The following is a 26,880-nucleotide window of genomic DNA, read 5'->3' as shown; positions in this document are numbered from 1 at the left end:
GGCCTAGGGAGAGGCCCCGGCCGGAGGAGACCAGGCCCTTTCCTGGGCAGGGGCCCCTGAGGGCCGCCCACGTCCCCGGCAAAGAGGAAAAGCTTCAAAGCGTGTTTAGTTACGCAGCTCCTGCGCTGTGAACGCCAACAAGAGCTGATGAAAAATAAATGCTCCTGGCTGCCAGGCCAGGATGAACCACTCTATGTGGGGCTGCCGCTCCTTTTAACGACAAACTGTGTGTTGCAGAGCCGTACTAAAAAAAACCCAAACAACCAACATAAAAAATAAAGACTTAAAACTCGAGATGGACACTAAAGTAGAGACAAAATCTAAGCAATTTTTGTCCCACGTTCAGCTTTTATTAGGTGAAGCATTCGTAGAGAAACACTGCAAATAAGCATTTCTGGAAGAAAATGCAGAGCAGCATCTGGTGATGCTGCAGACGTGAATAGAGTTGTTATTAAGACAATCTTTGGTTTAACAAATGGTGACTTCCACACATGCAGGACTGCTTTTCTGGGTCTTGCTTATCACAGGGGTTGCAATTAGAGAAATGTTCTTTGTCAGATGGCAGCAGGACACAGACATCCCTCTGAAACAGCAGCTGTACTGTGTGCAGTCTGAACTTCGTTAGATCCTTACAGTAATTAATGGGAGCAGAAGGAGCATTAACATTGATTCCACAGTAAAGTGCCTATTTTGCCACAGAATTTCAGTCTCAACGTGAGCAATGCTTCCATGCAACCTGCACGGAGATCGGGTTGGATGCCTGGTTAGCGGCAGCAGGAGTGCCCAGCCTAGGGAAAAGATGACGTGCTGGTGTTAAAATTAGACTTTTCCTGTTTCCACACTGATGTCTACACATTGTAATGTGTTACACAACATAATCACATTGTAACTCAGGACGGGGTGGGGGGGCAGGGGGCGGGGAGGAGAGAATTTCTGGGAAATGCATTGTTTCAAAGAAGGAATTCCTGAAAACCAGCCTTTACAGAAATAAAAATAAACATAAAAGAGCTGTTTACAGGTGCCATTTTGTAGTCAAAGCTGATTATGTTCAGAGTGCTGCTAACAGTGAAAATTCATTGTTGTCTGTAATAGGTTTGGCATAGAAGGGAGATGCAACTGGAAGTGAAAACGGCGTTGCAGCAAGCGTAAAAGCAAGCAAAAATCCCCAAAGGCCCAGTTCGGTGCCCTGTTCTGACGCTGCTGCTGCTCAGGCAGTATTTTAGAGAGCAAGCTCTCCCATAATCCTCCCAAACAAACCAACGTTATGTCGGAAGCAAGGCACAGTCTGGGAGCCTGACCCGTGAACACCATCTATTCAGGTTATGGAAAAGGAAACACACACATCAAGGGTGGTGTCAGAAAGAAAAATAGGATTTTTCCACTTGAATGACTATATTGGAACAATTTAAGTTTGCAGCTATGACTGATATCTTATGTTGAGGAGTATAAATCCATACCATCTATGGAAGACATGAGCGTTTCTGTTCAGCTGCCTGGTTCAGAGGGGTTTGGTAACTGTCATTTTCGTATGTATGATAGTAGCTAAGTGAAAAAGAAGAAGAGAGTGAACTGTATTGGTTTGTAAAAGAACAGTCGGGTTGGTTTCCTCTTAGGAAGAGTCTTGAAATAAAACAACATAACCACACCGTCGATTCCAAGTTGCTGTGCCTTGTACAGTTTGCAAGCATGAGCTGAAGAAACAAAAATACAAGACCCGGGCACACTCAGGCAATTATTTCAAGTGTCTAAAGCATATAAAACTTGGGACTTGGCAACAAAGGACATGAATGCGCATCCAGAAGACCGCCTTACCCTTGCTTCTGCTTAGAAATAATTTTCCAGACAATGCCTGTGCCCAGGAGAAGCAGGACTCCCGCAGCCGCGACTCCTGAGAGAGAAGAGCACATATTATTCTCACTGTATTTTTTAAAGCGTATCAGCACAAAAGATGCATCTTCAAAGTAAGCAGAGGGGAACGGTGCCACTGAGGCCACTGCATAAAGCTAAAGACCTGGCCACAGAGATGTCTCCGAGCTGCTTACCTAGGCCTACTGAGCCAGACTTCTGTGATGCTGAAGTGAAGAGAAAAAGAAAAATCAGCAACTTATTCCAACAAAACACAGTGTTTCTCAATTGTAGTTAACCACTTTATCAATAAAACTTTTACTGCTAAGGCCTACAATACGGGATTTCTTAAAACCCACACCATTACATACTTTTATTTTTTTTTTAATATACAAAAAGACATGTGTGCGTTTCAAACGCATTTGCACGTTTCTGTGTGGTCTTTGCCTCATTCGCAGTTCACTCACTCAGTTTGCAGGCTGGGACAGGAGGGTCCCAGCTGAAATCCTCTTGGCACTGAATCTGACTGATGCCTTCCAACGTGTAACCGTCATCGCACTCAAGAGTGATGTTACTCCCAGAGCGATACGTATTTCCTTTTATGCCTTTCTTAACACCTTGAACTTCTGGGAATACACATCTGATCTCTGAAAATAGAAGTAACCAAAAAAAAAAAAGGGATTTTTAATGAGAGGGAACTGAAATACAAGAAATACAGCTGTGGGTTATATATGACGTTGTTCTTGAATTCTTTCTGAATGTAACAAGGAATTAATTCTTGTTCCAGAGGGCAGTTTCTTTCTTTGTGGCTGCATAAGAGGGCTGGTGTCTCACTCCCACGTGTGCGTATTTGTACAGATCAGCTCCTCCACACTGACATGACAGCTGGAAAATCGGGTGTAGTAGTGGGACCTTGGGAGCAGACTGAAGGAGAAGGAGATTTTTCTGATACTGAGCTACCAAAACATTTGGAGGAGAAAGGCGTAACAGGGGAGAATTCTGTGGGAGCTTTAGAGCCAACTGCCTGTAACCCGCTTCTAGTCTGTAGAAGTCCCTTGCCCTTTGAAGATGTCACCAGCTGTATTATTTATCAATAATTAATTTATTAATTAGTCCAGCCATCTAAGCTATTTATACCACTAATTTCAATTGAGTGAGTTGGTTGCTTCAATTCAAGTGTCTAATCACCTTTGAGAGTCCAAGCCCAAGAATTCTGCAGGAGGAGGGTCTCAGTGGAGACCAAAGGGGTAACATCAACGTGTAACTTTCAACCTTTGTTTCACGTCTTTTTTTTTTTTTTAATATTTATTTTTACTTTCACACGTAATAGTTACTAAGGACACTTCAAAATGACAAGAAGATGGAATGGCAGGGAGAAATCTTCTGAGACTGCTTCCTTAAAAAGCCTCTGACTTATTTACGTAAGCATTTGGTACGTTATTTCCTCTCATTGTTATCCCAGCATGTTTCAACTCTTGAGTCACTGAGGTAGGGCCAGCTCTACCAAGGAAGCACCCTGTGTGGGGAATGAATTTACTCTAGTAAATGTCCAGTTTTCTGTGCAGGAACACCCCCGATAGGAATCTTGTAACATTCATGAAATTCCCTTTAGTGAAGTTTGCCCGATGAAGTTTGAGGGGCCAACTCACAGATACAGAGGCATTTTCCGAGAGGGGAATAGTCGGGCTCAGGTGTAATCTATAGACCATCCATCAGAGACAACTTCTCTGATATAATCAACTCCTTTGTTTCCTGTTAGTGGTAACTGCGGAGTGAGAGGCACAAAAAGGGAAGGGAGAAAGTTTCTACTCTTCTACTTAAAGTAAAAAGGTTTTAACGGGAGAAAGTTACTATACAACTCATTCATAGTAACAAGAGCAGAGATGGAAAACATGCAAGAATTAAAATTGTCTTCCAGAATTTGTGGTTCTGCCACCACAGTTTCCAAACAACATGAACAAACTAAGCACTAACACACCTTTGCACTGAGGAGGAGGCTGGTTCCAGCTTCCCGACAAGGTGCAGTTAATGAAAGCATTCCCAACGAGTGAATAACCAGGATTGCAGCTGTAGGATACAGATGCTCCATAGGAAAAAGTGTCAGAGATGTTGCCGTTGAGCTTCCCATTGGTGATGCTTGGAGGATGGAGACACTTCACAACTGGAAAGTCGGGGAGAGACAAACAACAGTGTAGACATGAGGATCCTGATGGACTTCCAGAGAGTAGCTAAGGCACCCTATCTTCACAGCCTTGATTGTTCCTTTTTAATTTCTGTAGGCTCAGCAACTGATTTTGTAACACTGTAACTCCATCAGGCTTTGGAAATGGGTATAAACTTATTCTTATCACTCATTTTGTAGTAAAAGACTCAGATTTAGTCCTTATATGAACCTTTCCCTAAGGCAACTCATGTTAAAAGTCCTCTCTTCTTTGCTCTCTGCAACAAAAACACACCTTGACAGACCGGAGGAGGATGGCTCCAGGCTCCAGACTGTGTGCAATAAATGGATGCTGCCCCAATGAGAGAGAAGCCGGGCTCACAGATGTAGCTTACAGATGTTCCAGGAGTGAAAAACGCTTTTCCTGTGCCACTGTGAGACCCGTGGGTGATGTCCGCAGGCTTGGAACAGAGCAGCGCTAAAAAGAGAGAAGCGCAGATCAAAACAGAGCTCATAGAGGCAAGAGGGGAAACTTTTGAGCACCTGTGGAGGGCTGTACGCTCACTCCCACAGCACTGAATCCCACGCACGAAGCCAGCCCTGCCCAACCCTCAGCACTTGCTTTGCCCCAAATCATCCCTAAAGCATATGGAATTGCACACATTCCCTCATGCTCAAAGGAACATTGCCCAGCATCATCTTTCCTGGGTGATTAGTTCAGATCTACAAAGGGAATTCCACACTTATAAGACCATCTTATTACAACATCTGTCCAGGTTCCTTACAGCTGGCAAAGCTGGCCTAAGCTCATTTTTAAGGTCTTCATACTGAGAAACCAAGGCACAAGATACAGAGGCAGTAAGAATGGGAAAAATTAGGATAAATGGGTCTTCAGATCTAAACACTAGGCTCTGGATTCCTCTCGCCTCCTAAACATCTTACAACATGCTACCAAGAGTGACAAGGTCAAAAAGGATGGCCAGCTAAGGACAGATGGCGCATGCTTTCCTCTTTCATAGACCAGGAACAGAGGATCCCGTGTGCCCCCAGGCTGGCACTGGGGCTTGTGGAGGTCTTTTGGGACATTATCAGTGTTGCATTCAGTTGTAATGATGTCTCCAGGCCCATAGAGGGACTCCAATCTGATTGCTTTTCCATTCCCAGCTCACGCAGCCAGCTGTGGACAGCGAGGGTAGAGGGAACCCTTCACATTGTAAAACATGTGCGGGAGAGAGGAGCATTTGGCCACAGAGCCCTCGTTCTTTCTTTTGTCGTGGAGTTTGTTGAAGCAACAGCTCGTTTCAGCAAGTCCTTAGCCAAACATCACTACATGTTTAATGCATTTAGAAAGTTAAGAAGATAAGGAAGGGGATGGCTCCAGACTCCGTATGTTGTACAACAGAGTTATTCCCAACGAGGGAGAAGCTGTGTTTGCAGCATTGGCGTACAAGTGCTGCTGCATTAAAAGTGTCTGAGAAATGACTGACGTCTTCCCCGTTATTAATCCTTAGAGGAGGCAGACACTTCACTAGTGAAAGAGGAGAGGGAGAAGGTGAGAAGGTGACATTAAATTGTGACAAAAGGGATAACAAGAGAGTAAAAAAGTGCAATTAACCCTCTTCACTGCAAAAAGTGGGACAGGTTGGGAGGAAGAGTTAGCATTTAGTAAATCTTGCCTTTATAATGAACCTACCTGGCTTCATTGTGGTATCAGGATGATGATAATGTTCTGCCACTCCATCTAGAGACAGCATTAAGAGTTTAAAATACATATTTGGTTGAGCAAACACAATGCACAAATTTACCTTCATTTTTCATCATCCTGCCTTTATATTTCCAGCAAAAATTTCACTCCTCTCTGGTAGTGTCCTGCCATGATGCTACCAAATTTCTCACTTTCGGGAACTGAAAAGTACATGGATTATGGATTGCAACAAGCAAGGTGAGAAAAACGCAAATCATGCTTATACTTACAGCATTACCCAAAACCTGGCTCATCTCCTGTGTGAGAAGAGGGGCATAAATAAAAGCAACAATTTCTGGTTTCTCCTTAAAATAGTCGGAGCAAACAGGAAAAATAAAGCCACTTTTGGCTTCAGCGATGGGTAGGAGCCGTCGGGGAGGAATCTGCAACGCTAACGAGTCAGAGCGCTGACACTTACCCTGCTCACAGATGGGCACGGGTGGCTTCCACGTCCTGTCAGCTTGGCACTGGGCTGTGCCGTGGCCTCGCAAGGTGAAGCCTTCGTGGCACTTAAAGCTGACAGTATCCTTGTATGTGTAGCGATATTTGAGAACAAATACACTCCCATTCTGGATCTGTGGGACTGGACATACCACCTCTGCAAAATAAATTCATTATCTCAAAGAGGGAGCCATAGGTATGCTGTAATCGCTGCATATCTAAGGTCCATTCTTAACGTGCCACTGCTCAGAGAAGTTTCGCAGGTAGCACTTGGAGACTCACAGAAGAATAATTTCAAGAATTGAGGGCTTTTTAGTTCCTTTAGGTACCCTAGGGTTACCACATTATTGTATGTATAAATATAGTTTTGTGCCTGTAACCAGAATAATGCAAATACATTCCAATAAATACATTAAATGGTGTAGAAATCCATAAGCGCTGCCAGTTGTTCTCACGACTGCGTTACTATGCCAAGCTCATGCCTTCCAAAGCAATTCCATTTGGAGGAATGATGAATTGCAATGCTCAACCCCTGCAAAACAACCTTGTGGTTTGGATAACAGTACAGTATTTGGAAGATCCCAGTTGAGTTTTACTCAATATCCCACTCTTCTACTGCAAGACACATTTCTTCCTTAATTTATTATTTATGTTTGTGAAACAAAAGGGACAAATCCCTGCAGGCATCTCACAACTTCATTCTACGTAACTCTGAAAGATAAAAAGCTAGCATGTGGAAGGTTTTTAGAAGAAACCAAACGAGTAAGCAAACCAGAACAATCCTAGAGGAATATTATGTTTAAAAAGTCTTAGTCCTCAAGGTTCTATTTATTTTAAGGAAATGCCACTTTTTAATTTTAAGGACTTAATTTGGCAATTCTGTGACCTACTTACTCCGACACACGGGAAGAGCACCACTCCATGCGACATCTGCTCCAAAAACCTCACACCGCCTATGAGACTGCCCAACCAGTCGGTGCCTGGAGTTACACGGAAAGAAATACCAGTTGATACCAGGATTTCGCACTCCCACTCTGAGACTGCCCCCAGAGGTTTCCTTCTGCAGCCTCCTGATTCCGGCTGGTCCCTGAGGTGTTTCTGTTGGTTTGACACATGGGGACGAAGGACACCAAGTTCCTCCTTCCCAGATCCAAGAGGAACAGCAATGATCCAATTGCTGTGGATTAGATTGGTCAGGTGCTAACTGAGGGCTCAGATCCAAGTGATGTCCAAGCTGGTGGAGCCTCCTCGCAGCACAGGCTCACTTGCGCTCCCAGCTCCTGCTGGGTGCCCATCTGAGAAGGCAGCCTGAAACTGAAGCTTGCCAAGTAATATATTGAGCACAGGAAGGGAACAATGAGAGATGCTTCTCCCACAGCCGGCAACTGTGGCATAACTGGAACTAAAATACAAATTCTGGCTTGCTCTGGGAGAACGGCCCGCGCAGAGGAGGGGGCTCAGAGCCTTCACTATAAGTTGCCCAACACTGAGCTCAGAAAATTAAGTCAGGAAAGGCAACATGGGACTCACCCTTCGTCACACATGTAGCTCATGGTTGACCCAAAAAGGAGATCTATCAGAATAACTCTGCCATTCTTTGGTGCTTCTGGGTATTTACACTGTTTCCCTGGGAAAGAACAAGGCTGAGTTTACACTCCTCTCTCGCAGTTTTGTAATGCGCTACGAGAAGCTATCTTAAGGATCTGTCCACATTCAGGCACCAATAAAGATGTGATTTTTAAAAGGCCAATAGCTGCCCAAACTATGTGACTAGTGAAGCCATGTATGAATCATTTTTTAAAGAATTGTTTTAAGAAACCCACAAATGTAGCTTAGACAATTTTCAACAACCAACACCAAACTGATGGAGCTATTCACTTTTACAGAACGCTAGCGCTTCAGACCACGTGTGGTTTTTGAGGCATGTCAGAGTTGGGGACATTCCAGGGTGTCTCATATATCCTGGCCGGCAGCTGTATCGCACGGTGTCCCCAACAGGAAACTCCGTCAGATTTTTGAATTCCTCAGTTAACTGAGCAAAGGTTAAGTTTGGAGGGTCTCCACAGCCACCTATCAGGAAAGAAAACACAGGGACAAATAGGGAGATCAAAACCACAAAGTCATTTTGAAATGTGTATTGAGTATGCATAGATAAAAGTTTACAAGCAAAAGAGAAAACAAAGGGGAAGGAGTGAAGGACTCAAATTTTGGAAAGAGTAAAGGAAAGGATGCATCCTACAGGCTTTCAATGGCAGAAATTCCCAGACTATCCCTAACTCCCACCTTGGAACCCCTGTGTACCTGCACACCGAGGGAGAGGGAGGCTCCAGTTTCCAGAGTCGGTGCAGTAAATGGATGCCTCTCCCAGGAGGCTGTAGCCAGGGTCACAGCTGTAATTTACGACCATCCCAGTAGTGAAAACTTCCAAGTCCTGGCTGTTGTGATTCCCTTTGTCAATGTTTGGAGGTGAAGGACATTGCAGCACTAAAGAGAGAAGACAAAACAGAATGAAAAAAGGGCATGCAGAGGGTAACATGCAGGAAGGATGGACGCATAAAGATGAACACAGCATCCCGCGTGTGCTGGAAGGACGCTTAGACCCGAGGGTGTCACTGGACATGCCGTCGCCCCTCCCCACGTGCCAGTTCTGGGGGTTGGAGCTTTGCTGGCTCCAGGATGAGCCGAGCACGGGAGGGATGCTCGGCCAGCCCCGGGTGGCCGGGGACCGTGGCAGCAGCCGTCCCCACCTGCGCAGCGCGGGTACGGGAGGCTCCAGTTCCCCGAGGCCGTGCAGGAGACAGAGGGGTCTCCGAGGAGGGAGAAGCCGGGCTGGCAGCTGTAGCTCACGGACATGCCGCTGGTGAAGTTTGCCCCGAGCTCGGCGCTGTGCGTGGCGTGGGCGATGACGGGAGGAGGAGGACAAGGCAGCACTAACGGGGCAGGAGCAAAGAACGGTGTTTTAGTGATTTTGCCAAGGGAGGAGCACGTCTAACACAGCAAAAGACCGTCAAACCTGACGTGACACGAGGGAGGCGGAGAGCAGCACCTCAGCGCAAGGATGGCCCTAAGCATCCTCTTTCTCCACGCCGCTGTGCCCCACTCACCTGGCTCGCAAGTGGGGAGAGCGGGTGACCAGCGGCCATCGGGCTGGCACTTGACTTCTGGGCCGCCCCACAGCACGTGGCCCGGGCGGCACTGGAAGGTGACGTTGGCCCCAGGCCGGTACACAGCGCTCCATCCTTCATCCACATCTCCATTCCGGATGACGGGGCTTGTGCAGGTGATCTCTGGAAGGGAAAAGCAGCAGAGGATGGGCTGGGGAAGCGGCTGCCAGAGCTGGGTGTTCCCCTGTTGTTTTTGTGAGGTCAAAGTTTGGGGAGGGCCATGCAATCACGATGGTCTCCCTTTCCACTGTGGGTACCGGCATTCCCAGCTCACCTTCACACCGGGGGTAAGGGATGCTCCAGGTTCCATTGACCGTACAGTATAGAGTTGTTTTTCCGATAAGAGAATAGCCGGGGTCACAGCTGTAATTTACAGACTTTCCAGGGGTGAAGATCTTCACATCCTCACCATCGTGCTGGCCATGGGCAATCGCTGACGGGGAGGGACAGAGCCGTCCTGCAGGGAAGGAAATCTTCAGTGAGAACAGGATGGGCTTTGTGATTTTCTGCTTTGTTTTCCCATTTAGCTCTAGAGAACTGAGTCTCTCCGGGTAAAAGTGTGTGGATTTTCAATTTTCTCCCCTTCCTTCCTTCCTTCCTCCTGTACTCTCTTTGTATCACTGCCATACCCAGAAGTGATAGAGGCAGGTGAACGCACCTTCACACCGAGGGGCAGGGATGCTCCAGGCTCCAGAAGAAGTACAATTAAGCTGTGCCTCTCCGACAAGAACGTAGCCAGGATCGCAGGCATAGCTCACAGACATGCCGCTGATGAAAACTGCCGTGGCTTGGCCACTATGCTTTCCATTGGCAATGGCTGGGGGGTCAGAGCACTGCGACACTGGGGAAAAAGGGCAAAACCATGCTCACGTCAGTACTGACAAAAAGGAGGAATATGGAAAAATGGGTGACTTGGTGCAAAGGAACATTGCAGCTGAGTTGCCAGCCTGTAAGAGACGGGGATGTCTGAGGCCGGTGTCCCTCAGCTGCTACTCACTGCCAGGGTCAATCCAGATATTTCCACTATCTGGACTTGGGAGCATTTATCTCTGAGGTCTCATCCCCAGTGAATGTCAAAGGGCTCTTGCAGCAGGAGCTCCAGCCCCTCCTGCCTTGTGAATGGCCGCTGCTTCGCAGATCATCCCTGTGTGCAGCCTGCCCCGGACGCAGCCTCACCAGAGGGGACAGACACCTCAGAGCGCTACCTGCACACCGCGGGGACGGGGATGGACACCCCGCACTGCAGAGCCTTACCTCCACACCATGGGGACAGGGATGGAGACCCTGCACTGCAGAGCCCTACCTCCGCACCACGGGGATGGACACCCCACACTACAGAGCCCTACCTCTGCACCATGGGGACGGACACCCTGCACTACAGAGCCCTACCTCTGCACCATGGGGACAGACACGGACACCCTGCACCGCAGAGCCCTACCTCTGCACCATGGGGACAGGGACAGACACTGAACACCGCAGAGCCCTACCTCCACACCATGGGGACGGACCCGGACACCCCGCACCGCAGAGCCCTACCTCTGCACCATGGGGACAGGGACAGACACTGAACACCGCAGAGCCCTACCTCCGCACCATGGGGACGGACACGGACACCCCGCACCACAGAGCCCTACCTCCGCACCATGGGGATGGACCCCCCACACTGCAGAGCCCTACCTCCACACCATGGGGACAGGGACGGACACTGAACACCGCAGAGCCCTACCTCCACACCATGGGGACGGACACGGACACCCCGCACCGCAGAGCCCTACCTTCGCACCATGGGGACGGACACGGACACCCCGCACCACAGAGCCCTATGTCCGCACCATGGGGACGGACACCCCACACCACAGAGCCCTACCTCCGCACCGCGGCGGCGGCCCGCTCCACACGCCGTGCTCCCCGTCCACCGTGGTGCAGAAGATGGAGGGCTCTCCAGCCAGCGGGTGGCCAGGGTTGCAGGTGTAGGTGACCACGTCCGCGTAGGAGAAGGTGTCCGTCGAGTGCCCGCTGTGTCTCCCGTGGGGGATGTCCGGAGGCGGATCGCAGACGATACCTGTGGGCACGTACGAGGTGGTTTTAGCATCAGTGCTTTGCAGCAGCACCCGGGGTCTGCAGGACACACACGGTTCCCAGGAAGGGAACTGACGGGGATGGACCCATCTCAGTGGTGATGCTCTCTGTCTTTGCCTTGGAAGACCTTTCCCAAGGAGAGCACTGATCTGAATTTCTCTGTGCTGTGTTTGGTTTCTTCTCAGTCTGTTCAGCTCCTGCCACAATGTACTTACTCTGGCAGACGGGAACATCACTGCTCCACGTCACTCGCCTCCCAGAGCCTGAAGTGACACAGTGCCGCTGGGACGCTCCAACCAGCCTGTACCTGGGGTAAAATAAAGTCACTCCTGTCACTATAGGACTGTTTTTGGAGGTCGCATGTCCCACAACCCACTGGGTGGCAGGGAGAGCAGAAGCATTGCTGGTTCCATCTCCACGAGGAGAAGGAGCTTGGCTGGGACTCACCCTTCGTTGCAGGTGTAATTCACTGCTGACCCGAAGAAGAGATCTGTGATAACGATAACTCTGCCATTCTCTGGTTCTCCTGGATGATCACACCTTCTCCCTGGGCAGAAGAAGACCTGGTTTTAAGCTTCTTTAACTCAGTGCCGTAGGAAAATGGACACTAATTCTGGGAGTCTGCCCAAACCCCATGGAGAAAGGAACTGAAAGGGAGAAACCACAAGGCTTCAGTTGTCACACGACGATTTAAACAAACTAGAAGCATCTGCAAAACATACGTTTGCAAAACTCCTGGGCTTCAGACCACGTTTGATTTTCAAGGCACGTAATAGTTGGTGATATCTGGGGATGTTTCAGGTATCCAGGCCGACAAGTGTACTTCACAGTCTTCCCAACAGGAAACTCAGTCTGATTTTTAAACTCGTTGTTTAGCTCAGCAAACAGCAGCGTTGTCGGTGTCCTGCAGCCAGCTGCCAGGAAACAAAACGCACATAGGGAATACGTGCTGGCTGTGAAACACAGGTGAAGAGAAACAAGTGCATCGGCAGGCACTCTTACAAGTCTCAGGACTATTAATCTCTTCTACGAATTCTGACATTTGTGCACATAAATTAACATTTAGCATGTAAGGACACATGCGCCCAATTTATATGTTCTTTAAAAAATGTAATGAAACACCCTCCCCCCTAAAAAAACAAAACAGTTTAGCCAGTTCGGTGTTTCCACTCTGCACATCCTACAACACTGCGCTGCCACCGCACAGCGTGTCATCTTTGGGCTGTAGAGTGCAGGAATCTGCAATTTCAGAAATTAGAACACCCCATATTGTCTCCTTGTGGGAAACCACGGGCTTTAGCAATGCCGCTACCGGTTATTCCTGGTGCCACAAAATGAACACAGCATCCCGCGTGTGCTGGAAGGACGCTTAGACCCGAGGGTGTCACTGGACATGCCGTCGCCCCTCCCCACGTGCCAGTTCTGGGGGTTGGAGCTTTGCCGGCTCCAGGATGAGCCGAGCACGGGAGGGATGCTCGGCCAGCCCCGGGTGGCCGGGGACCGTGGCAGCAGCCGTCCCCACCTGCGCAGCGCGGGTACGGGAGGCTCCAGTTCCCCGAGGCCGTGCAGGAGACAGAGGGGTCTCCGAGGAGGGAGAAGCCGGGCTGGCAGCTGTAGCTCACGGACATGCCGCTGGTGAAGTTTGCCCCGAGCTCGGCGCTGTGCGTGGCGTGGGCGATGACGGGAGGAGGAGGACAAGGCAGCACTAACGGGGCAGGAGCAAAGAACGGTGTTTTAGTGATTTTGCCAAGGGAGGAGCACGTCTAACACAGCAAAAGACCGTCAAACCTGACGTGACACGAGGGAGGCGGAGAGCAGCACCTCAGCGCAAGGATGGCCCTAAGCATCCTCTTTCTCCACGCCGCTGTGCCCCACTCACCTGGCTCGCAAGTGGGGAGAGCGGGTGACCAGCGGCCATCGGGCTGGCACTTGACTTCTGGGCTGCCCCACAGCACGTGGCCCGGGCGGCACTGGAAGGTGACGTTGGCCCCAGGCCGGTACACAGCGCTCCATCCTTCATCCACATCTCCATTCCGGATGTCGGGGCTTGTGCAGGTGATCTCTGGAAGGGAAAAGCAGCAGAGGATGGGCTGGGGAAGCGGCTGCCAGAGCTGGGGGTTCCCCTGTTTTTTTTGTGAGGTCAAAATTTGGGGAGGGCCATGCAATCACGATGGTCTCCCTTTCCACTGTGGGTACCGGCGTTCCCAGCTCACCTTCACACCGAGGGTAAGGGATGCTCCAGCTTCCAGATGTCAAACAAGAAACCATTGTTTTCCCAGTGAGGACGTACCCAGGGTCACAGTAGTACTTCACTGATGTTCCAGGGAAGAACACTTTCACATCCTTGCTCTCATGCTGGCCATTTTTGATATTTGGAGGGGAAGGACACTGTAGCACTACAAGGAGGGGAAAAAAAGTCATAACTGGAGAAGGGCAGGTCCCAGAACCACCCACTGTAGGGTTAGGCAGCCTTTTCACTTCTCGCTTTCCCATTAACTTTTCCCAAATAGCTAGGGATGGCAATGTATGCATTATGTTTCCATCCTACCCTCACCTATCTTCCAGCCTTTATGGTTTTTTTGAGCTTATTGACATCGAGAATGGTCTCTTCTCAGTATTTAGGCATTTGCAGTGGCTATTTTTCACCTGTGGCCCTAACAGCTTGCTCTGGGCTTTCTGTGGCTGTGTACAAGATCAGACACCAGCCTGGCGCTCTCCCTCTGGATTTATTTAAGGAGATGAAAACCCTACATAACAGGGGTCTGATTGGGGATTATGAAGACGGGAGGACATTCGCATGTTTTTCCTTTCCCATCCTGGCCAGTGGCCCCTTTACCTCCAAGGTGAGGTGGTTGCCCCCTGCCAGGTGCCCTCACAGTGGGTCAGAAGAAATCAGCTACTACCCACCGCCTCATCGGCACTTACTCTTTTCACAGATGGGGACAGGAGGGTCCCATGTGCCCCCAAACTGGCACTGAGACTCTTGAGAGCCCTTCAAGGCGTAACCAAAATCACATTCAAAGACAATGGTGTCTGTGAGTTTGTACACAGTCTCCAGCCCAGTCGTTCTCCCGTTCTCGATCTCTGGTCTCTTGCAGCCAGTTGCTGGAAGTGAAGAGCACAAGGCGCTGCTGAGACGTGATGCCCAGCCTGGTGCGGAGCGGCACTGACCAGGGGCAGGACCTGCTGCGGAACCTGGCCATCACCGTCATCGGCACGTCAACGTTATTGACTCTTATTCTTACACAAAATATCATTATTTTACTGCTCCTGAGAGTCTGTCCTTACTGGGGGACAGAAAGGGAAATCCACAGAGGCACGTGGAGCTCCTCCTGCCCATGGGACCTTTGGTCTCTACCTCTCACTGGAGATCAGACCGAGAGCCAAGAAGGAAGAAAGTGCCCAGGGAAAGGTAAAAGAAGCCAACACAAACACACCTTCACATCGGGGTCGGGGACGGCTCCACGTTCCGGCAGCGGTGCAGCTAATGGAGGCGTTCCCGACGAGGGAGTAGCCGTCCCTGCAGCTGTACCACACAGCCGAGCCCGGGAGGAAGGTGGCCGAGGGCTGGCCACTGTGGTTCCCGTTGGCGATGCCTGGAGGGGGAGGACACTTCACCTCTGCAACAGAAAAGGAAAGACAGATAAGAAATATGGACAGAGCAAGAGAAAAAATTTTTAAAAATCCAACCTTCAAAAAACATAGGAGGAAGATAATTAGTTCCATTAACCCCTTTGAATAAATATCTGTCATATTAGCTGTCTTCCTATGCAGGTGCAGTCCCCACTGCAGCCGCTGTCATTCCTTCTGCCACTCACAGCCAGCCTCGCCGGCGGGGACAGACACCGAAGAGCCCTACCTCCGCACCATGGACACGGACACGGACACCCCACACCACAGAGCCCTACCTCCGCACTGCGGCGGCGGCCCGCTCCACACGCCGTGCTCCCCGTCCACCGTGGTGCAGAAGATGGAGGGCTCTCCAGCCAGTGGGTGGCCAGGGTTGCAGGTGTAGGTGACCACGTCCGCGTAGGAGAAGGTGTCCGTCGAGTGCCCGCTGTGTCTCCCGTGGGGGATGTCCGGAGGCGGATCGCAGATGATACCTGTGGGCACGTACAAGGTGGTTTTAGCATCAGTGTTTTGCAGCGGCACCCGGGTTCTGCAGGACACACAAGGTTCCCAGGAAGGGAACCGACGGGGATGGACCCATCTCAGCAGTGATGCTCTCTGGCTACAATGACCCAAATTATCCAGAGACAAACCTTTTATGGAAAAAATCACATGTGGAAAGGAAAACCTGCACCCTCCTGTGAGTGACTTCCTTGCTCTCCTTCTCTGGAGGTGGTGGGACAATTCTTACCTCCCTTTTCATAACCATTGGTGACACATGCAGAGAGAGATGAGTGAGAAATACTCACCCCAGTAACACGGAGTTTAAAATATTAATGGTTTTCCCAGTTTGGATAAATAAAAGACCTTTGGAATAATTTTCAGAAACATTGTAAACAAAACAAAATTAAAAGAAAAATGGAAGGTTTTACACATACAGTGACTTGAGAAATCTTTGGCAATAAAAATCTTTGTCTTCAAAGATGTGCCACTTTCTCTTGCAAGCCATCTCCAAGGACCTTTTGTTGTGGCCTACTTACGCTGGCAGACAGGAGCATCCCCACTCCACGAGACATGTGTGCCAGAGACCTCGCATGTTCTCTGGGAGCCTCCAACCAACTTGTACCTGGAGTCACACAGAAGGATTTATTAATTTACATTAAGAGACTTGAGATTTCTTTACAACCCTTGTAAGTGGCAGCCAAGACTTGTGACTGGGGAACTCGGTTCCTTCATGTAAAGCTGAAAACCTGCTTTGCTCTCAGCTGAACTCAGCTAGTCCCAAGACTCACCCCATCTCACAAGTGTAATTCACTTTGGACCCGAAGAGGAGGTCTGTGAGGACAAGAGCTCTGCCATTCTCCGGATCCCCTGGGTTAGCACATTGTTTTCCTGGAAGGGAACGTGAGCCACCATTACCCTCAGCTGCTCACCCGCATCCCGCCCAGGGATGCTGACACAGAGAGCAGACTGCGTAAAGAAACCCATAAAGCTTGAAAAATGTGAAAATCCAGCCGAGCCTGACACTTTAGGTTTTTCAGCACTGTCAGGACGTACTTTTACAGAACTCCAATGCTACAGACCACGTCCGATTCCCGAGGCAAGTGATGGCCGGTGGCATCCCCAGGTGCTGGGTGTACCCGGGCCGGCACATGTATTCCACCGTCCTCCCCACGGGAAAGACAGTCAGGTTCCTGTACGGCTCCTTCAGCTCAGCAAACGCCAGGCTGGTGGGTGCGTTGCAGCCAGCTGCCGAGAAAGAGAAGCCAGCCCAGTTGTCAAAAGAGTCAGGAAAAAGCAGGTTTGGGGGAGCAGGGGGGAGTGAACATTCAGAGCACTGTTTGAACACTTGCCCTGCTCGCAGACCGGCACGGGTGGCTCCCAGGTGTTATTGAGTTGGCATTGTACCACTCTGTGCCCGTGTAGAACGTAGCCTGGCTCGCACTCAAAGGTGACAGTGTCCTGGTGTCTGTAGGTTGTCCTAGGAGACACTATTCTCCCATTCTGGACCCGCGGGACAGGACATCTTGCCTCTGGAATAGAAATGTAGGTCCTCAAAACAGGCACTTACGCAGCGTGCAGGGCTGTGCCGCTGCGAAGCCACTTAGGGTTGCAATCCCTTTTAAGACGCAAGTCTGAAAATAATTTTCCCGTAGATGACGCACTGCCCGCATCCGATGATGTCAAGTGTGGAGGGGAGAGAGCCAAGCTGAAAGGTGGGGCTGGGGATGCTGGAGGCAGTGGGCTGGTACAAACAGCCCCTGCAAACCGGCACTCGGGCACGGGGTGCAACTGTCTGGAGGTTTCCCAGTCTTTCCGAATGTGAAGCAGTAGGGTGGGAGGATTGCACCCCGGTGTTTGCCCCCGCACACCCAGCCCTACCTCCGCACTGCGGCGGGGGCCCGCTCCACACGCCGTTTTTCCCGTCCCGGCTGGTGCAGTAGATGGAGGGCTCTCCGTGCAGCGGGTACCCGGGGTCACAAGTGTATGTTATGGATGTGCCGAAGTGGAATTCATCCAGCAGCCTGCCCGTGTGCTTCCCATTGGGAATGTCCGGAGGCGGCTCACAAGGGATACCTGCAGAGGTGCAGAACAGGGCTTCTAAATTCAAGAGCAGCACCAAACACTTGTCCTCGAGATGGAGTGACTGCAATGAAGTGACCTGCTAGCCGAGGCAACTGGATCCCTTCTCCCTGGCCAGCTATTTCTATGACAGTTAGAAAACAGACCAGTAAGACAAACCTCTGTGGAGGAAACACCTACATGCTTTATCTTTTCTGCTGTTTAAGAAATAAAAACCCAAATATTTATTTTGTATCACCTGTGTAAAATCCCGATTTTTCGGCTGCACACAGTGCAAAGGCACGCACAGGCAGAAATTTGAATGTCACCTTAGGTTAATGTGTACCTGGAGAATGTGTAGAATGTTTTAAAATCCCAGAATGTACCAGTAAATATTTCTTTCTTCATGTGAAACTGTCACCCAGTCAGCGACAATACTCAGTCAGCAGAGAAACACCCAGGTGCAATTGCTGAGGTGCGGCACGGCAGCTCTTTGGGTACGTAACGGTGCCTGGGTCTCTCGGTGTCTAACAACGACAGCCCTTAAGGTGAAGATAATATTATTCTTTCCTCTTTTCTAATGGGCTTGTGATGTTAGTCAGAGAGAGGGTACCCACGTACTGCTGAAAAAGCTCCAGCTGAGACTTTTCTTTCTGTAATCTTTGCTTTCTATAATCATTGCTTTGAGATCTTGTACCTTTTCCCAAAACATTTTCCTATGACACCAAAACCTTATGATATTTTTCATGCCCACAGAGCAGAGAAATTCCCCCGTGAAAGCTTTGATTGGAAAGATTTGGCAGTTTCTGCTGGAAAGTATTTACCGAATCCATGCAGAGCCCCGGAGCGATAAGCTACTTACGCTGACAAGTGGGAATGTCGCCACTCCATGCAACGCGTCCACCAGAAATCTCACACCGCCTGCTGGATTGTCCAATTAACCTGTGCCTGGTGTTAAAAGGATTGAGCGTTCAGCCCAAGTCGTGTCAGTTTGAGTTCCCACCTCCTCCTGAGCGCCTGGGACGGCGCCATCGGCCCTGCTGGCAGCAAAGCTGTGGCCCTGAAGGAGAAGTTCCCTTCCTAGCTCTGCCTGACCAATTTCACGGGATGTACACGTACACATAAGGTAGGGAACACCTTATGCGTTATATAGGTACAGAACTCTACGTAGCGGCCTCTGCAGAGAATCCATTTATTGGGAGTGAATGAATAGGAAGCAAAAAGGGAGACTTACCTAACAGATCCCTCCTTGCTCTGCTAAGCAGTAGCCAAACCCAGGACTTACCCCTCTTCACAGCTGTAGACCACTGTTGACCCAAACAGGAGATCTGTTAGGGAAATAATTTTCCCATTCACAGGCTCACCAGGATGACTGCATTTTTTCCCTGGGGAAGGAAAAAACCCTCGTTTTAGGGTTCTGCCTGTACCACCGTACAACAGATGCAACTATTACTCCAGTAATCCGTCCCCATTTCCAGTTACCCCCAAAACGGGTTTCGAACAGCATAAGGTTACATGGCTTTACTAGTCACATACTATTTGAACACCAGAATAACGTTAAGGTTTTTGCAGCATGGACAGAACCCAGCACCTATTCCTTCTTGAACAACGGACACCAAATCAAGGAGCTATTCACTTTTACAGAATTCTAGTGCTTCTGACCACACTCCGCTCTCAAGGCATGTAATAGTAGGTGACATTCCTGGGTGTTTAGAGTATCCAGGTCGGCAAGTGTATTTCACAGTCTTCCCAACAGAAAACTCAAGCTCATTTTTATGCTCCTCACTTAGCTCAGCAAAGTGTAACCTTGTAGGAGCACCACAACCACCTATTGAGAAAGAAAACAGACACGAGAATCAGGCAGGACAGGTACAAGTGCAGAAAGAACACTGTTACAAGGAAAGGTGTTTGGTTTGCCTTGCAAAATAGTTTATTTTGAATATAGCCATCATTAAGCAAATACAACATATTTTCCCAAAGGATTCCAGAGGATCAGGTTCTTATTCCCAGGATACACTTAAACCTTCCACTCACTGGGTTTAACCACACTTTTTTAATGGGGTTAGGGGGACATAGGTACCCGCGGCAGCTATGTCACCGTTTACCTGTGGTCTTAGGCCTGTTTGAGATCTCCTGGTAAGGGTAGAGTCTGTCGCAGACAGGAACAGAGGGGTACCAGTTGCCGTCCTCCTGGCAGAGGACTTTAGCACTGCCTTGCAGTCTGTAACCGTCGTGACACTGAAATGTCACCTTTTGCCCAGGTGCAGAGATAAGTCCTTGACCATCAATTAGCCTTCCGTTCTCTATATGTGGGTTCATGCAGACGAACTCTGGAAATGATGGCGTGCCAAAGCGATGTGCAAAAGGAGTTGGAACAAAACAAAACAAAAAGGCCACAGGCTGTTAATATTGCAACAACAAAATCCGTGTGACATCTACATAAACCTCCCCAGCCCCACCTTCCCAATAGAAGGGCTTGAAATTAATTTGTACCATGCAACGCTTTACATGGGATTAGCCTTCTCTGAGGATGTGGTTGCAATGGTCAGGGTCTCCCCTGTCCCAGAGACACACCACGAGCCTCTCGCCCGCGGGGACGGAGCACAGACCCACCTTCACAGCGAGGGCCGGGGCGGCTCCAGTTCCCAGATGCCCCACAGAACACAACGGCATTTCCAACCAGGTAGTAGCCGGGATCGCAGCTGTATGTTACAAACATTCCCAGGGTAAAAAATGCTTTGCCCTGACCGTTGTGATATCCATTAGTGATCGCTGGAGGCATGGGGCACGGTCGGACTGCAGGATGGAGACAGAAAGTTTAAGTCAGTGAGAGAACGGCGTGCAAGGGGCCGGGATTCGGCGTGGTGCTGCGCTGATGGGTTAAAGCCCATGGCGGGAAGGGCTCCCTCCCCCGCAGACGCCGTTCCTGCCTGCAGGGAGCACCCTCTGGGCAGGGCTGCCCTCCGGGAAGCAGCAGGCACCGCACTCACCCCTCTCGCAGATGAGCACCGGTGGGTCCCAGGCTCCCCCCGGCTGGCACCGAGTCTCGTAGCTGTCGTCTGTGGCGTACCCGGCGTCACAGTCAAAGTGAAGGGTCTCTCCAGCTTTGTAGGTGCTCTGAGGGTTGTAGACCTTCCCGTTCCGCACCTTGGGTATCTCACATCCGATTGCTGCAGGGAACATGGAGAGCATCCTTTAAACTTCCATGCACGGGCCAGATCCTCCAGCCAGGACACGCGGCATCCTTTCTGCCAGCCCCACACCCAGCGGTGCCACAGCCACCCACCTTCGCAGCGGGGCAGGGGCCGGCTCCACAGCCCGCTCTCCGTGCAGCTGATGGTCACGTTCCCGACCAGCTTGTAGCCGTTCTTGCAGCTGTAGTACACGACTGTTCCCCGGGAAAACTTGCTCAGGGACTGCTCGCTGTGCAGCCCATTGGCGATGTTTGGTGGCCGAGGACACATCACCTCTGGAGAGGGAGGGAAAAAGCCCATGAGAGCGTCTGGGAGAGGTGATGCCTGAGAGACAGCTCATCTCAAACCTCCTCCATGTCAGACATGGGGGGAGGCAAAGGGGGAGGGCAGAGGGCTTGCACCCCAGGCACTGCTGGGGCTGTCCTGACAGCCAGCCTTTGGATGCCCCATCTTTCCTCTAAATTTTCTGGACAAAGAAGGTTGACTCAATTCATAAAAATCCGCCCGCTCTGGCCCTGCAGGCTGTGTCAGACCCCATGTCCCTGCCTGGTCCCCAGCCCCGTCACTGGCCAGCTGTCTGTGCTGCCACTGGAGCACCAGGAGGAGGACAGTGGCTCTGGAGACCCCTGTGCACTTGGCCTCACGTTAAGTGACATGCCAGCTCCTGGACAGACACTGGGGGGTCACCAGCGCCCAGCCTCAGCGCTGCACGTGCAGCCACAGGCATAGAAATACCTAGCTCCAGGTTCATAGATGTAAGCTCATTCTTTACCTATTATAAAACTGCATACTTCATTAAAGGATAATTTAATCCCTCACTGAAGGGTTCAGTGACAATGGTCAGGGTCTCCCCTGTCCCAGAGACACCCACGAGCCTCTCGCCCGCAGGGACGGAGCACAGACCCACCTTCACAGCGAGGGCCGGGGCGGCTCCAGTTCCCAGACACTCTGCAAAACACAACGGCATTTCCAACCAGGTAGTAGCCGGGATCGCAGCTGTATGTTACAAACATTCCCATGGAAAAAACTGCTTTGCCCTGACCGTTGTGATATCCATTAGTGATCGCTGGAGGCATGGGGCACGGTCGGACTGCAGGATGGAGACAGAAAGTTTAAGTCAGTGAGAGAACGGCGTGCAAGGGGCCGGGATTCGGCGTGGTGCTGCGTTGATGGGCTAAAGCCCATGGCGGGAAGGGCTCCCTCCCCCGCAGACGCCGTTCCTGCCTGCAGGGAGCACCCTCTGGGCAGGGCTGCCCTCCGGGAAGCAGCGGGCACCGCACTCACCCCTCTCGCAGATGAGCACCGGCGGGTCCCAGGCTCCCCCCGGCTGGCACCGAGTCTCGTAGCTGTCGTCTGTGGCGTACCCGGCGTCACAGTCAAAGTGAAGGGTCTCTCCAGCTTTGTAGGTGCTCTGAGGGTTGTAGACCTTCCCGTTCCGCACCTTGGGTATCTCACATCCGATTGCTGCAGGGAACATGGAAAGCATCCTTTAAACTTCCATGCACGGGCCAGATCCTCCAGCCAGGACACGCGGCATCCTTTCTGCCAGCCCCACACCCAGCGGTGCCACAGCCACCCACCTTCGCAGCGGGGCAGGGGCCGGCTCCACAGCCCGCTCTCCGTGCAGCTGATGGTCACGTTCCCGACCAGCTTGTAGCCGTTCTTGCAGCTGTAGTACACGACTGTTCCCCGGGAAAACTTGCTCAGGGACTGCTCGCTGTGCAGCCCGTTGGCGATGTTTGGTGGCCGAGGACACATCACCTCTGGAGAGGGAAAAGAAATTGCCCTTTGGGTCAGCTGGGTGCCATTTTTTGTGCTACTAGAGCCATTTGGGTTAATATCAGGGTAATATCCTGAATTCTGCTCAGCCTTTTTTCCACTTGCTCTGCCAAAGTATTAGTTAACAAGAGATACAGCAGCACCAAGATTACAATCGCACGGCAGTTGGAGGCAATTGCTAATGATAAGGACAGTCCCAAGAGGAGAACTGACAGGCGGATCATGGGATTTGGCAGAAGATGCACGTGGACAAGGAAGCAGGAAAAGAAGTGAGAAGTTGTGATTACTTCCCGTTCCAGGAGGAAGGTGAAAACATCCCACATCTGACCAGAAGCAGAGTCACAGAAATCCCCATGGGGCAGCAGATCCTGCCATCCCCGCAGCTGGCCCAGGGCTCCTGAGCGTCTGGGGAGGTCACAGCCCCCTGTGACGCAGCAGCTCGGCCCCAGCGTTAACATCTCCCCATCCCTCTCGCAGCCCAAGACAGGGCAGGCTGCGGCCAGCCCCGTCTCCCACCCCAGCTCCTTTCTTCTGCGCTGTTCTCGCCTCTCTGAGAGCCAAGGTGGCAGCACTTTGGTTTGGGAAGAGAAGCGGGAAGGGCAGATGCAGCCCGGCTTTGCTTTCCCACCGCATTTGGGAGGACGCGGGAGGGAGCTTTCCCCCGCGGCTGTCACCGCGCGCTGGGACACTTGCCCTTTTTGCACTGTGGCAGAGGTGGGCTCCATCTGAAGTCAGCTCGGCACGTGCTCGTGCGGGAGCCCTGCAAGGTGTACCCTGCGTTGCACACGAAGCTCACGGTGTCCCCGATCCTGTAGGAATTGCGAGCAGCGGGCACTCTCTTCCCATGCTGGATGTGTGGGAACGGGCATAGGGCACCTGGAAAAGGGGGAGAAATAAAACCTTGCTCACCTTCACAGCTCTCAAGCTGTTCCTGCCCGCGATGGTGTCCACGCAGCCCGTTGATCCCTGAGCAATGGGATGCGGTGGAGGGTGCAGCTGGGGTGGGCGCCCCTGGGGCTGCAGGACTCCCCCCCGCGCTGCCAGCGGACCCCGCTGCTCCCTTGGCCGGCAAGAACTGGGGGTCCAGGATTTCATGTGGTGAGGTCAAGAGCCTTTCACGGCCTTTCTGCATGGTTCTGACCCCCGGGCTGGGGAGCACGTCCCCTGGGGCCATCCAACCAGGGAAACGTGGGCAGGACCCTCCAGGACCGACTGTGGTGCAGGGCTCTGTGCTGCGGGGGACGCAGCCGGGCGAGAGAGCCGGGCAGGGGGTGCTGTGCCACACTGCCCGTGGCACCGCTGTGACGGTGGGGGATGGACCCGCGCCAGCGAGGACAAAACCTCTGCTGCACCTTACAAGGGACCCGGCTGGGAACCTGCTGGTGCGTGTCCAGGGGTACCTGGGGGCTGTTTGCATTGAACCCTCAGAGAGAGAAAGAGACGGGAGGCAGACATGCAGAGAGGCGGGCGGGCAGGCAGATGGCCAGAATCAAAACCGCGAAGAAATAGCTTTTTGCTCACTAGGCAAATATTTGCACTAGATACGGGAATGTAGAAAGAAGGTAAAAGGCCTTTTGCTGGTAATATCCTTTAGGTTACTGAATAAAGGGCCACAGCTCTGTTCCTCTGAGCTGTCGAGGTGCAGCCTGTCCCCGCTGCACCCGTCGGCGCAGCCCCGAGGTTTGGCTTTGCTGGCAACGGCAGCTCTGCGGCACCACGCAGCACACGCAAGCAACGGCAGGTACTGCCACAAGGCTGGCGAACCGAATGCACGCACAGCAGCTGAACGCATGGAAAACCAAGTATAACAGAAGAAAGTAGGACTTAACCTTTTTGCAAAGTGTTACCTTCATGATTTTTTTTTTTTTTTTTTTTTAAAACCCCATAGCCCAACCCTTTGCAGTGACTGATGCTCGGCCCCCAGCCCGCCACTGAGCCCCCGCAGCCAGCTAAGGCAGAAGGATCAGCCTTTGCTCCCTTAAGATGCCAGTGAACAATTAACACAATGGAGGACACAGGCAGAAGTCTTCTCCACACAGTACCAAAACACACCTCAAACCTTGCCGGGGCAGCCAGGCTGCAGCACCTACGCTGGCAAGATGGAGAGGGTTGAACAAAACCATACGCAGAGACGGAGCCGAGTTTCTGTGGGTTTGGGCTACCCGGTCCCAAACAAAAGGGCACCTCGGGCTGCCTGCCAGGCTTTCACGCCCTCTGGGCTTTCAGACTGAACACGTCTTGTTTGTTATTTTACTCTCCTGCCTCATCCCAATGCATTTCTATTTATCACAGCAAGTTTCAACTTGACAGAGCTCAAACGCAATCTGTTATTGGAACGGGCTCCTCGTCTTACTGCTTTAAGATGCTGTACCTGTAACCGGTGTTACTTTGGCAGTTCAAACACATAGGTCGAGCCCCTTGTTACGAGAAGCTGGGCAGGTTGTGAAAGACTCTCCATAACCTCCCGTGGCGAGGCTGTAACTCCCTTTCTCCTGGCTGCTGAAGGGCACGGGGTGGCCCCGGTGCTATCCCAGAGGGTCTTGTTCATTAGCGCAGGAGCTCAGAGGCTCTGTGATGTCAGGGTCCACCTGGGACCAGCACAGGGCTCCTATCTGCCCCCGCAGGGAAAAGCAAAAGGATCAGCGAGGAGAGGAGAGGATCAGCAAGGAGGAGTAGGAGGAGGAGGAGGGCCGTGGGAGGAAGGCCCCAGAGGCGCAGACCGGACAGTCTCCCTTACCTCGAGCCCCAGCTGCGGTGGCCAAGAGCAAAGCCGAGCTGCCCAGGAGGCGGAGGGCGAAGGCGAGCACCATGCTCCGGTCCCCGGCGCAGACTGGGGCTGCCAGGGAGCTGCGGGAAGATATGGGCACCCCAGTTCCCCCCGCTGCCCCCCGCATGCGGAAGGAGCCGCAGCTGCGGGGCTTCCCGGGGCCACGGGACAGGAACCTGTGGGGTCCCCGGCGCAGGGCGGGCGCAGCCACCACCCCCAGGAGGCTGCAGGTCCCACATGATGCTTCTGCTGCTACTTTTGGCTCCCGGTGCAGGGGAGGCCGGGCCCCTGGGACCCACTGACATCCGTGGAAGAGGGGAGGGCACAAACACAGAGGCGCCATTAGCTAAACTGTGCCCTCGGTGGAGAGCATCCTCGGTCAGAAGCAGCCTGGGCTCTGCCCCACGTCCCCAGGCGGTGACAGCAGCTCTTCCCGCGAGCCAGCTCGCCTGCCCAGGTACGGGAAGGGCAGAGCGGGGCATTCCCTCCTCCCGCACACGTGGGACTGGCGGCAGCTGGGGACACGTCTGTCCCTCGGGGCCGTGGGCACAGCCCAGCCCCACACACCGCCCCGCAGCCGCAGACCCCGACCCTCCCGACCCGACCGCTCCAGCACCCATCCAGGCTGGCCTCACCCCTTGCTGCCGGCTGGGGGAATAAGAACCCACAGACAGGACTTTTTGACGTAGGTGCAGCCGCAGCAGCCTCCAGCTCCCCACGCGGCACAGCAGAGGATGCTTTCTGAGCCTAAAACAAGCAGCAAGACGTGCGTCACACAAGTCTCTTTTACCCCTTTTATTGACAGAGAGCTTCCAATATTTATGTACCCAACATTTATACTTCAGAATTGCACTTGGCTGTTTACACTCGGATTAGAAAGTAAAATTATGTACAACGCAATTACAAACACAGTAGATAAGCTCTCTTCAACAGTAAATTTTGGCGACTGTACCTATAAACTATGTCACAGCATTGCAGCATTCATAATTCCTTCCACTGGGTTGGGGAGAGATCATTTCAAGCTGATCCCCTAAATCGGGTGTTAAATAATTTGGAAAAACCACTCTGGACTATGGGGTAGGACCAATTGTGCTGGGATTTAAATAACAAACCACACCGCCAAGCTACGAAGCTCTACCTTTGTGGTTTTTTTCATCTACGCACTCGCATAGCTTACAGTAAAACATATATAAAAATAACCAACAATCTGCAAGTGCTTGTTCTGCAAGACTGGCTTCCGAAAAGGGTATCTGGCAGTGCTCAAGTGACAGCTGCCCGAGTGAGGAGAGTGCTCTGCTGGGAAGGGAGAACTTTGCGGGTCTGTTTGAAACAAGACTAATGTGTTGATGGAAGTGTCTATTTGCGGTTTTCCCCTCTAATTAGATGCGTGTTCCTGCTTAGCAGGAAAGCACTGGAGAAAACACAGAAACAAGAAGTTTGTAGTAGACACTTTTCGAATACTTCCCGTTCCCAACTGGGCGTCAGGAGAAGCTCAGGCAGGTCATTTACCTCTGCGTCAGCCAAAACTCCGAACC

At 51.6% G+C, this 26,880-nt stretch overlaps 1 protein-coding gene across 1 annotated transcript in view; it reads right to left on the bottom strand.

The window, feature by feature from the left end:
• Positions 1 to 441: 441 nt before the first annotated feature.
• LOC134525733 (uncharacterized) overlaps positions 442 to 26,880 on the bottom strand; it is an 80,289-nt gene continuing 53,850 nt past the window's right edge. The window contains exons 59-101 of the mRNA XM_063356864.1: positions 25,981 to 26,092; positions 25,316 to 25,425; positions 23,936 to 24,001; positions 23,272 to 23,454; positions 22,380 to 22,562; positions 22,084 to 22,263; positions 21,707 to 21,889; positions 20,892 to 21,074; positions 20,596 to 20,775; positions 20,219 to 20,401; positions 19,711 to 19,935; positions 19,392 to 19,433; positions 17,426 to 17,620; positions 16,601 to 16,792; positions 16,336 to 16,435; positions 16,084 to 16,169; positions 15,343 to 15,537; positions 14,872 to 15,054; positions 14,360 to 14,539; positions 13,648 to 13,830; positions 13,314 to 13,496; positions 12,957 to 13,139; positions 12,157 to 12,348; positions 11,882 to 11,981; positions 11,650 to 11,741; positions 11,223 to 11,417; positions 10,014 to 10,196; positions 9,630 to 9,812; positions 9,296 to 9,478; positions 8,939 to 9,121; positions 8,493 to 8,675; positions 8,076 to 8,261; positions 7,722 to 7,818; positions 7,086 to 7,435; positions 6,169 to 6,348; positions 5,700 to 5,747; positions 4,302 to 4,484; positions 3,824 to 4,006; positions 2,313 to 2,492; positions 2,043 to 2,072; positions 1,813 to 1,888; positions 1,458 to 1,542; positions 442 to 788 (exon numbers count right to left, since the gene is read on the bottom strand). Coding sequence (XP_063212934.1) covers positions 1,461 to 1,542; positions 1,813 to 1,888; positions 2,043 to 2,072; positions 2,313 to 2,492; positions 3,824 to 4,006; positions 4,302 to 4,484; positions 5,700 to 5,747; positions 6,169 to 6,348; positions 7,086 to 7,435; positions 7,722 to 7,818; positions 8,076 to 8,261; positions 8,493 to 8,675; positions 8,939 to 9,121; positions 9,296 to 9,478; positions 9,630 to 9,812; positions 10,014 to 10,196; positions 11,223 to 11,417; positions 11,650 to 11,741; positions 11,882 to 11,981; positions 12,157 to 12,348; positions 12,957 to 13,139; positions 13,314 to 13,496; positions 13,648 to 13,830; positions 14,360 to 14,539; positions 14,872 to 15,054; positions 15,343 to 15,537; positions 16,084 to 16,169; positions 16,336 to 16,435; positions 16,601 to 16,792; positions 17,426 to 17,620; positions 19,392 to 19,433; positions 19,711 to 19,935; positions 20,219 to 20,401; positions 20,596 to 20,775; positions 20,892 to 21,074; positions 21,707 to 21,889; positions 22,084 to 22,263; positions 22,380 to 22,562; positions 23,272 to 23,454; positions 23,936 to 24,001; positions 25,316 to 25,425; positions 25,981 to 26,092 — 6,599 coding nt within the window. The 3' untranslated portion in view covers positions 442 to 788; positions 1,458 to 1,460. The remainder of the gene's footprint in view (positions 789 to 1,457; positions 1,543 to 1,812; positions 1,889 to 2,042; positions 2,073 to 2,312; positions 2,493 to 3,823; positions 4,007 to 4,301; positions 4,485 to 5,699; positions 5,748 to 6,168; positions 6,349 to 7,085; positions 7,436 to 7,721; positions 7,819 to 8,075; positions 8,262 to 8,492; positions 8,676 to 8,938; positions 9,122 to 9,295; positions 9,479 to 9,629; positions 9,813 to 10,013; positions 10,197 to 11,222; positions 11,418 to 11,649; positions 11,742 to 11,881; positions 11,982 to 12,156; positions 12,349 to 12,956; positions 13,140 to 13,313; positions 13,497 to 13,647; positions 13,831 to 14,359; positions 14,540 to 14,871; positions 15,055 to 15,342; positions 15,538 to 16,083; positions 16,170 to 16,335; positions 16,436 to 16,600; positions 16,793 to 17,425; positions 17,621 to 19,391; positions 19,434 to 19,710; positions 19,936 to 20,218; positions 20,402 to 20,595; positions 20,776 to 20,891; positions 21,075 to 21,706; positions 21,890 to 22,083; positions 22,264 to 22,379; positions 22,563 to 23,271; positions 23,455 to 23,935; positions 24,002 to 25,315; positions 25,426 to 25,980; positions 26,093 to 26,880) is intronic.

The sequence above is a fragment of the Chroicocephalus ridibundus genome, chromosome 20 (genome assembly GCF_963924245.1).
Source record: "Chroicocephalus ridibundus chromosome 20, bChrRid1.1, whole genome shotgun sequence".
Classification (NCBI taxonomy): domain Eukaryota; kingdom Metazoa; phylum Chordata; class Aves; order Charadriiformes; family Laridae; genus Chroicocephalus; species Chroicocephalus ridibundus.
The sequence above is the reverse complement of the archived record's forward strand: the minus strand, read 5'-3'. Positions and strand labels throughout refer to the sequence as shown.